Source organism: Amblyomma maculatum, chromosome 11 (assembly GCF_055883805.1).
Source record: "Amblyomma maculatum isolate TAMU_Amacu chromosome 11, ASM5588380v1, whole genome shotgun sequence".
NCBI classification, from domain to species: Eukaryota; Metazoa; Arthropoda; class Arachnida; order Ixodida; family Ixodidae; genus Amblyomma; species Amblyomma maculatum.
Genome location: NC_139354.1, coordinates 80,103,074 through 80,114,224, shown reverse-complemented (window position 1 = coordinate 80,114,224; position 11,151 = coordinate 80,103,074). Strand labels below are relative to the sequence as shown.

Below are 11,151 nucleotides of genomic sequence, written 5' to 3'. Positions count from 1 at the left end.
TGCCCATTCTCAGCTCCTCATTTCTTCACCGTACACTGTCCGCGTCGCTAATGGCAGCACCGCTGTCATGCTTGGCATTTGTGCTGCCCAAATACCCATTCCTGGTCTTCACTAACCAGTGTTAATCACTGTCCTCCTGAAATTCCCTCATGATCTGATCCTTCACCTTGGTTTGTTGACCGTTCACTCAGCTCTTATTCACTGCTCGACTGGAATTCTTTGCTTGCACCTTCCCGACTGCCATCACGACCCCGCCTCCTCATCTTGCCATCGCTCAAATCAAAATTTCCTCTTCCCTCCTGAAGCTGTTTACACTCCTATGTTCCCTTTCGTACCCATCCCTGATGGGGACTATCTGGCGCGCCCTATTACAGACGTCGTCCTGTAGCGTCACGTCACTCTCCCTCAACTTACTGTACACAAGCGTTGACTGTACACGTTTCTCAGAATCACACCATTCTCCTAATCATCAACGTCAGATTGTCGCCTGGAATTCTCCCCAAAGGAATTTCTTTACCTAACCTGTCTCCGCTGAGCGAATCTGAACTTTAAACACGAACACTCGGGCCTCCCCCGCACCCTCTGCTTTACCAGCCCCTAATAAGTCGTCCTCTTCCCATCCTGATCATGCTTCCGATATGATTTCGGCCGACCTGCAAACCAATTCTGTCGAGAAGCTCTACAACCTGTTGCTTTTCTGTAGCGGCATTTTTAACTGGAATATGACCTCTAGACCAAACTTCTTTAATAAACCACCGCATCGACACCGGTGACACCGCTCCTACTCGCCAGCAACCGTACCGTGTCTTCCTTACGAAGCGTCAGGTGATTCAGCGTGATGTCGACAAGATGCTGGCCGATGATGTTATTGAGTCTTCGAATATTCCTTGGGCGTCACCTGTCGTGCTAGAGAAGAAAGATCATAGCCGGTGATTCTGCGTAGACTACGGCCACCTCAAAACGTTGACAAGAAAATACGTGTGCCTTCTTCCGCGCATAGACGATGAACTTGACTGCTTACATGGAGTCAGCTACTTTTCCTCTATTGAACTTCTGGAAACTGGCAAATTTCCGTCGATGAACTCGACCGTGAGAAAACAGTGCTCGTTAATCCTGATGGCCTTCACCAAGTCAAGCCTTTTGTAATTATTAACGCCTCCTGCCACTTTCGAGCGGATGATGGACTCGTTAATACGCGGTTCCAGGTGAACGACTTGTTCCTGTTTCTCAGACGACAACATTGTTTTCTCGTTCATTTTCAATAGCCATCTCTCTCGCCTTTTTAACATTCTCGAGATTTTTGGACGGGCTAGCCTTGAACTCAATTCCAAGAAATGCTGCTGTGGCCACCGAAATCAAAGTTCGTGGCCACTTTGTTATTGCTACCGGCGGTCAGCCTTTTATCCACATTTATCCAGCAATTACCCACATTTTTATATATATCTGCCGCCCTTTTCACGCAGCTGCCACATTGCAATTCGGAATAATTTTATATCGTCAGTGTAGTTTCAATGACATAATTTTCTACATGGTACAGGTAGTTAAGTTGTGTGTTCTGAAAGCTATTGGTGTACAGAGAGTTGCAGGCTGTTCATGGCTACCGCAAGGAAGGAAAAGATATCCGTGTGTTGTGGGCGATTCCTCTGCCCGAGGAATGCGCACGACAAATACACAGCAGGCCGTGTAACAAACATCTTTAATCTCACAGAGGGTCGTCCAAGGCGGTGCGGGGTCATCGTTAGGGGGGCTGAAGCCTGCGGGTCGTCTTCCGTGGAGAAGCGCCAGGAGCGAAGAAGCAGGAACGAAGAGAGGGCGAGACGGCGGCGCGTGCTTTCCTTTATAGCCCATTCGCGCGGGACCGTTTATTCCCGAACGAGTGGGGAAAGGGAAACAGGCAGCGCGCAGGGAGCATTGGGAAGTGGCGCGGCCTTCGAATGCGCGGCGCGCCACGGGCCCTACAGATATGTGGCGCAGGGCCGCACATCTCCCACCCCCCTCAGCGCCCGACCCGGGCTCCTCCAACAGCCGGGCCGTGTCCATGTCCGAGCCCGGGTCGGCGTAAAATATGAAGGCTTATCGCCTGGCTCTGGCGGGATGCCATCTCAGCTGGTCCGAGAGACGGGATAAGCAGCAGGCATGGCGGGACTGTTCCGGCTGGTCCCTCTCCGGCAGCGGCCACATCCTCGGGGTCACAGCGCAGCTGGGCTCGGACACGGATACGCCTGGCAGCGGCCCTGAGCTGCTACTCTACATCGCTAACCCCTTTCCACGTGGTGCCGTGCTGGATGCACTGCGACCCCTTTGCAGTAGGCGTTTCCGCCCCGGGCACAACTGGCTTCCTGAGGCCTGTACTCCAGGCCTGGGCAGCGAGCTCCAACCCAGACTCGTTCAAGATGGCCAGCATGGCCGCGCTGGTCACAATGATGGGCCACAAACCACTATAAACTAGGGGGGTACCCCCTGTTTAAGTGGGCCCTCCTTGAACCATGCGCTGGGTGCGGTTTCCCACCCCGCACCGCGTTGGACGACCCCCTGTGAGATTAAAGATGTTTGTTACACGGCCCGCTGTGTATTTGTCGTGCGCATCCCTGGGGCAGAGGAATCGCCCGCAGTGATGAAGATTGGTTTTGGTTTTGTGGGATTTAACGTCCCAAAGCGACTCAGGCTATGAGAGACGCCGTAGTGGAGGACTTCGGAAATTTCGACCACCTGGGGTTCTTTAACATGCATTGACATCGCACAGCACACGGGTGCCTTGCTTTTCGCCTCCAACGAAAAGCGGCCGCCTAGGCCGGGATTCGGTCCCGCGTCCTTGTGAACAGTAGCCGAGCGCCGTAACCGCTGCGGCAACCCGGCGGAGTGTATGATGACGATATTTTAGCGCAATTTACATGAGCGCCGCAGCCAAAGCTATAAAATGTTTCCATTCAAGTAAAGGTGCTTACACTTGTCAAACAAATCCCCTATTAGTAACAAACACATGGCGGCACCATTATAAATTAGGCGTAGAAAGAACGTGTGCACATATATATGCAGACCCTCTGGTGGGTCAAACACCACTACGGTCAATGCGGGACCCACAACGGCATTGATTCGGCAGGCCTATAGTGGCGAGCGCTATTTTTCGCGAAAAGAGCTCGCATTTAGATTGCGTCACCACTCATTTAAACAATTCTGATTAATGCAGTTATCATGCGGACACGCGAGGTTTCATAAACGCCAAAGCTGCTGAGGGACTTAAATCTATTTTGTGTTGCCAGCCTCAAAAAGGATCGCTGTTGTTTTTGCACCTAATGTCCACTTGCAGCTCGATGGGCCTTTAAATTGTCTCCAAACGACAGCTGTGAGTAGTATTCGGCCGCCTTCCAGCTGCATTACTCCTCGCGTGGATCTAAAGCGTTTTAGCCAGGCGTCCTCATTTGAGCTTGCCTAAATTTACCTCTCATTCTAATTGGTTTTTGGTTTGGTAAAACTCTATTTCCCACAGTAGGGGTCCTGGAGGACACTCGGCTAGGCGCCAGGTGTAGAGGGCAGCTCCCACGTCGGCACAGAGAGCCCGAAGCTCTCCGCCGCCGCGCGGGCCTCCTGCACAGCCCGAAGCTGATCATGTAGGGAAGCACTTTTTAAAACTTTGTCCCAACGTTCCTTGTTCTTGGCGTAGGCGTCGCTCGATGCACAACCACACAGCATATGGTTTAAGTCTACACGGTCACTGCACCGTTCACACACATGTTGTCCGTCGTAGTCTGGGTCGATGTGCTTCATGCGCCAGGGGTTGGGGTATGATTTCGTTTGGAGCGAGCGTAACGTGACTGATTGGCTGCGGGTTAATTTCTTATCCGGGAGGGGAAATGCTCGTCTGCCTAGATAAAAGTGCTTAGTGAGCTCGTTGTACCTGAATAATTGATCTCTGTACTCGATATGTGGAGTAGCAGGGGAAACCGGAGGGAAGCGGTCGCACATGCCCTCAAAAAAGAGCCTACAAAAGATCCAGTTAGGCATTGTGTGGGCACATCCTATAGTTTTACCCTACTGTGACAAAAGTAGTGTGCACAGTGGTAATGTGGATGGCCTCATTTTGGACCTTCGGGAGCTTTCCCACATAAATCCCAGATTTAGTTTGGATATATACCGAAAAATATCCGACAATTTGTTATTTTGGTCTGGATGCAGAAATGAACTCTGCGTTGGCGAAAGCAAAGTCTACCTGGGGCCCATGTACAGAAACAGGGGCAAGTAAAGTTGGGACTCTCACTTCTTCCCCATTGCAGACCGATGCAGGTATTTTAATGGTTGCTCCAGCTCCACTTGCATACATAAAAGCAATTAGAGGCCCACATGGCGCGCTTCATGTAATCATGATTTTAGTTTGCTGTCTCGCACTTGTGATGTTTTAAGCTTAGGAAAAGCAAATTGGTCTTCGCTATTTATTGGCCTAATAACGTCGACCGCAATTTAATAAATGGGGAGAACTAAGTTCATTTTTTGGACTATTTGGAAGCTTGCACCCCTGGCGTTTAGAAGGGTACTAGTTTTTTGACGATGGAATCGGTAAACGAGGCAGGTCATCCGACGCTGCTGCCAGCCATACTTCGATTCCGGCGAGATGCTAAAGTTATGAGTTTGAGGTTAGCGAAGAACGACGAGCTCCTTCACATCCTAGATTTTCTTTAGTATTGAACTTTTGGAGGCCTAAATATAACCCGTTCATTCTATAAATTTAACTCAGATGGGCACCTGATCTTTTTAGCTGCTTGCTGTGCGGTGAAGCCAGAAGGTGGGCAGTATCCCTAGGTAAGAAACAGGTAAAATTATTTTTTTCGTTAGCCGTTATATCTCGGATGAAAAAAATTATCAATGTAAATGGGCATATGCTATTCCAAGAAAAGAGCACTGAGCGAAATTATTACCGATGAGAAACCTACAGACTGAAAGGCGGTTTTTCAAAAGCCAACTAAGCATTTATTCATGTTACTTGGGTTTTGAACAGCAACAAGCAAGAAGCTGGTACCAAAGCCATTCGCTTTGGGGGTTCTTGATGCATGAAAGGTGGCACCACCACGTGTTGTCTAAAATTACCGACATTTCGTTTTCAAGCTAACACATGACGAATTCTCGTCTTGGTAGGTATACATCTGTGTTACCACTCCCATTCACTGGCTTAAATTAGATTTCGCGATGCTAACAAAAAATTGCTCACTAGAAATAATAAGCTTTATTATAAAAAGAGTACGGAATAATTAACTGCTGTAGCCGCATGCCAGCGGACAATGTCCGCCGCCGCACATTCTACCTCCGCAGCAGCGATTGAAATACACGCAGTTATAAGTCCCTGGTTGCCTCCACTTGTCCCTTGGACACACGCACACTTCTTCACCCGGCGAACAACGCCTTTTTTTTTTAATATCTGGACATATGTTTTCCGGATATTCATTTCCAGTGCATTTGGCCTTGACCTCGTCGCTTGAGCAAGCGAACACCTGCAGAACACAAAATACAAACATTACTCAATTTCAAAAGCAGTCAGCCGCTAATGGTTAAGCGTACCCCATTCCTAAAGAACATTTCTGCGGCAGTAAATTCCTTCGTTAGACGTTTTAAACGAATAAACGCTTTACGGCTCTTTCCTAGAGCAAAATCCCTGAATATAAATTGTTTTCTGGAGTGGTTTACTCAGAGATATTCAGAGGTATTACAGCATTTGCCCCTTGAAAGGAAGACATTCCCTAAGCCCGCTAAGGGTCTTATTAAATCAGAAGAGGGTCACCTTCGAAGTTTACAAACTATGTCATTCCAGCAACACTTCACGTCATTGAGCCCGAATCCTTTTCGGCGCAGTGCAGATTTTGTGGCCTGAAGGCAAACTTATACCATATGTTATGGGCTTGTCAACAAAATACCAGTATTTATATAACAAATCAGCCAACGTGGGAAGGCTGGGAGGCGGCCCTGTCCAGCTCGGACCTCGAGGAACAACGAGCCCTCGTCGAAATAGCACGGGCAGCAACTTTTACCAACGGTGTCCCGGACTAGGGACCCGACCAACCTTCCCTTAATGTAAGCCAATGTCAATGAATGTTGTCATCATCATCATCCACCTTTATTGTATTTGCCAAGATACATTTTATTTTTGCTGTTTTCAACAACACTCGGCCGAACGGGGAGTTATTAATTTGAACATTTTGCTTGCACCGCGCGGAATAATATTAGGATATTGTTTTTTTCACGCTCAGTGTAGCAGAGAGATGGCTTCATCACTCTCCTTGAAGTGCAACATACGCCGAGATGTGTCTGGAATCACTGCGTCTCTTGCTCCGTTGTTGCAGATTGCACTCGTCACCTTTAGTCAGATTAACTAGATGTTTTTCGCAGATTTTAAATACATGGCTCTCTAAAGCAACCGACATTCATAGTTCGAGGGATGCCGAGCACTCTTTCTGTTCTTGCCGCCACCAATTCGCTAGGTTATTAGCGGACGCAAGCCAGCCATGAAAAAGTACTTTAAGCGCTACTCCAGTCCCCTGATTTGTAAACCTTCAGCATTCACACATGAAACATCCATCTTAAGAGACTTGCCTATTAATGACGTAATGCCGAAGCTTTACAATGCGGAATGCTCCACAGTATAAACTACGAATTATGAGCCCTGCAATGGTGGTGCAGTGGTTAGGGCACTCCACTAATGTTCCTAAAGAGAGGGGGATCGACTGCAGGCCGCGGTGGGTGCTTTTCGATCGAAGCAATAAGCTAGGCGCCTGTGTGTTGTGCCATGTCAGTGCACTTTAAAAATCTCCAAGTGGTAAAAAATTCTGGAGCCCTTCCCTACGGTGACCCTAATAGCCTGAGTCTCTTTTGGACGTTAAACCGCTAAACCCAGTCCTAAGTACTAATCAAGAACAGGTATTTTTTATTATAGGCATATGTTTCAGTGTAACCCATATATTTCACAACAGATTTGAAAATCTGTTCTGTAGGAAATGTGGCTTAGATTTTGCGAGCTTAAAATAATGCGCATGCTTCTATCAGGTAGCAGATTGAAGGCGACTTAGTAGGGAACAGGTTGGGCATCGTTGTTTGTGCCGTAACGAGCCCACGTCCCATGGACGTGTTGTTGGTAGCGGCAAGTTCCGAGTACGTCTTTTAGTTGACATGAGAGGAATGAGGTCATCTAGGACCTTTTTTTTTTTTATCTGGAGGCAAACAGGACACTTTAGGTCCGAACTCCTTGGTTGAGAGACGTTTTATATGTATCTCTGGTGATCTTTCACAAAATGATGTAGCTTTATGGAAAAGCTTACGTCAGGTAATCATCATCATCATCATCAGCCTGACTGTACCCACTGCAGGCCGAAGGCCTCTCCCATATTTCTCCACCTAATCCGGTTCTGTGCTAGCTGCATCCACTTGACTCCTGCGAACTTCTTAACCTCATCCACCCACCAAACTTTCTGCCGCCACCTGCTACGCTTTCCTTCCCTTGCAATCCAGATTGTTACCCTAAGCGACCATCGGTTATCCTCTCTTCGCTCTACATGTCCTGCCCATGCCCATATCTTCTTAATTTCCACTAGAATGTCGGTAACTTGAATTATTTCTCTGACCCACTCTGTACGCTTCCTATCTCTTACTATTGCCCCTACCATTTTTCGTTCCATAGCCCTCTGGGTTGTCCTCAACTCAAGTAGAACTCTCTTGGTTAGGCTCCACGTTTCAGCCCCATAGGTGAGTACAGGTAAGATGGAACTGTTGTATACTTTCCTCTTGAGCGGTACCGGTAAGCTGCTAGTCAAAATCTGCGAGTGCTTGCCAAATGCACTACATCCCAATCTTATTCTCCTTGTTATTTCCTTTTCATTGTCCGGATCTGCTGTTACCACCTGTCCTAAGTAGACATATTCGCCTACTACTTCCAGTACTTCGCTACCTAATGTAAACTGCTGTTCCTTCCCGAGGCTGTTGAGCATTACCTTAGTCTTCTGCATATTGATTTTTGATTGTCAAGCCTACCTTTCTACTTTTCCTGTCTAGGTCATCAATCATTATTTGCAGTTCATCCGCCAAGTTGGTTAGCAAGGCAATGTCATCAGTAAATCGCAGACTACTGGTATTCTCCATCTACCCTTATGCCTAACTGCTCCCATTCCATGTCTCTGAATACTTCCTCTAAGCAAGCTGTGATTAGCACTGTCGAGATCGTGTCTCCTTGTCTAACACCTTTCTTTATGGGAATTTTGTTACTTTCTTTATGCAGAACTATGGTTGCTGTGCAGCCACTAAATATATCTTCCAGCTCTTTCCCGTACGGCTCGTCTACTCCCTGATTTCGCAATTACTGCAACACCGCCAGTGTTTGAACTGAGTCAAATGCTTTTTCGTTATCAATGAATGCTATGTATAAGGGCCGGTTATATTCCGAGCATTTTGCTATCACCTGATCGATGGTATAGATATGATCGATAGTAGAGTACCGTTTCCGGAAACCTGCTTGATTCTTTGTTGATTGCAGTCTAAGGTTGTCCTGATTCTATTAGCGATTACCTTAGTAAATACCGTATACGTAACAGACAGTAGGCTGATTGGTCTGTAATTTTTCGGTCCTTAGAGTCTCCTTTCTTATGAATGAGGATAATGTTGACATTCTTTCATAGTTCCGGTACCGTCGATGACACCAGGCACTGCGTATACAGGGTGGCCAGCTTTTCTAGCACGATATACCCCCCTGTCCTTCAGCAAATCTGTAGTTATCTGATCCTCTCCTGCTGATTTCCCCCTTTTAATAGTTTCTAATGCTTTCTTAACCTCGTCCATCGTAACTGGTGGAACGTCCGACTGTTTTTCCCTACCGCCAATCCCTTTACGGTCCTGACTACTTTGGCTGCTGTAGAGATCTGTATAGAACTCTTCGGCTACTTTGACTATCTTGTCCATATTCGTGATGACGTTGCCCTCCTTGTCCCTTATTGCATACATCTGGTTTTTGCCTATGACCAATTTCTTTCTTACCGCTTTAAGGCTTCCCCCGTTCTTTTACAGCATGCTCAATTTTCTCCATGTTATACTTCCTTATATCGGCCACCTTGCGCTTATTGATTAGCTTTGTTATCTCGGCCAATTCGATCTGGTCTTTTGGATTGGAAACTTTCATACTCTGGCATTTCTTAATCAAATCTTTCGTCTCCTTAGACAGCTTACCGGTATCCTCTCTAACTATCCTACCGCCTACTTCTACCGCGCACTCAGTAATGATATCTCTAAAATTATTGTTCCTTGCCTCTAGGGTAATGTCGCCATCCTCGTTTAGAGCTGAATATCTATTATTTAGCGAGATCCTGAACTCTTCTGCCCTCCCCCTAACCGCTAATTCGTTGATGAGTTTCTTTCTTACTAATTTGTTGCGTTCCTTCTTCAGATTTAGGCTGGTTCGGGACCGCGGTCACTGCATCGCACTTTCCCGATTACCTCTACATCTTGTATAATGGCGGGGGTTGAACATATTATGAAGTCAATTTCATTTTTTTTCCAGGACTTTTCCATGTCCATTTCCGGTTCTTCCGTTTGCTGAAGAAGGTATTCATGATTCTTAAGTTATTGCGCTCTGCAAGCTCAACTAGTAACTCCCCCCTGCTATTCCTAGAACCGATGCCATAGTCACATACTGCCTGGTCTCCTGCCTGCTTTCTCCCTACCTTGGCATGCAAGTCGCCCATTAGTACAGTATATTGCGTCTTTACTTTTTGCATTGCCGATTCTACACCTTCGTAGAAGCTTTCAACTTCCTGGGCCCGCTTGCACAAAACAATCTTAAGACTGTCTTAGTGGAGTCTAAAGAATAGGCCACTAGCACGGCCGCTTAAGACTGGAGTCAAGACTGGGCTTCAGTCCTGACTTGAATAAGTCGCTTGTATCATTACGACTCTAGTGCTGTCTTGGGTAAGACACAAGGACGCCAGGTGTCTAAGTAGAGCAATTAGGGAAATACAGGGATGCGCTGGCACTGTCCCTGCTGTAAAATGTACACATTCCGTCAATTTTGCGTAGTGTAAAATCCGCGTCATTGCTTTTTGCGGCTTAAGATTGTGTTACGAGGAAAAATGCCCCAGGTGGTTGCTGAGGCCGTTCTGGGAAGCCGCTCTGGTGAACATGAACCCGACGCGTTCGACGTTCGGAACACGAGCCGTCATAAATAAGCTTGGTCTTTCTAAAGACACCATTTAAGTCTGGACTTAGCTCAGACTTTATCGTGCAAGCCGGCCCTGGTAATCATAACTACATGTAGGTGTTTAGGCCTGTATGACCTTCAGTTTATACAACTTATTAGGCGGAATTACGATGACTGCCTCCTCTCATTAATACTATAGAATTCATCTATATTACCCGCTATATTCTTATTGATAAGGAAACCTACTCCTAGTTGTTGCCTCTCTGGTAAGCCTCGATAACACAGTACATGCCCATCCTTGAGTACAGTATATGCCTCATTCGGCCTCCTAACCTCACTAAGTCCTAAGACATCCCATTTCATACCCTCTAGTTCCTCTAACAGCACTGCTAAACTAGCTTCACTATCTAGGTTTCTAGCATTAAACTTTGCCAGGGTCAGTTTCCAATGGCGGCCTGTCCAGCGGAGCCAGGAATTCAGAGCACCCCCTGCTGCGTCACAGGTCTGACCGCCTCCGTGGTCAGTTGTTCCGCAGCCGCTGGTGACTGAGGGCCGGGGTCCATAGATGGCCAGATTATGACCAGAGTAATAAAAAAACGGTTCCCTGTTACCGCGACTTCTGGCCTGCGTTACCACAGAATGGTATTATCCTGACCTATTTGCCTCTTTTCGTACCAATCTTTACGCCGTTGTTTACAAAATATTGATGGTTCAGCACGCACTGCTCAGCTCATGTTTCCTTGCGTTCTAGCACGTAGCAACTAGTAGTGTGCACTTTTGAAAGCGAAGATTCATTTTCCGCGTAGCTCACGGTTGTTCGGCAGACGGCGGAGTAGCAATAATAACAATTTCATCCGGGGTTGTGTGAATTATGAACAAAAAATCCTCAGGCGCCTCTCAGGATGAGCTTAGAATTCAGCGTCTGGAGCGTAATTTCGTTAATTAAGGAGCAGCGGATAGGACGGGACACGGAGACACCAGACAGCATATAA

The 11,151-nt window shown here is 47.1% G+C and overlaps 1 protein-coding gene across 11 annotated transcripts in view; it reads right to left on the bottom strand.

Moving 5' to 3' along the window:
• Positions 1-5,192: 5,192 nt before the first annotated feature.
• Positions 5,193-11,151, bottom strand: part of LOC146174244 (uncharacterized) — a 57,102-nt gene continuing 51,143 nt past the window's right edge. For all 11 annotated transcript variants that reach the window (XR_014702241.1, XR_014702240.1, XR_014702239.1 and 8 more), the window contains one exon: positions 5,193-5,480. Coding sequence is in view for 6 of the 11 variants with exons in the window: in XM_084584824.1 (XP_084440950.1) it covers positions 5,219-5,480 (262 nt within the window). In the remaining 5 variants the exon portion in view is untranslated. The remainder of the gene's footprint in view (positions 5,481-11,151) is intronic.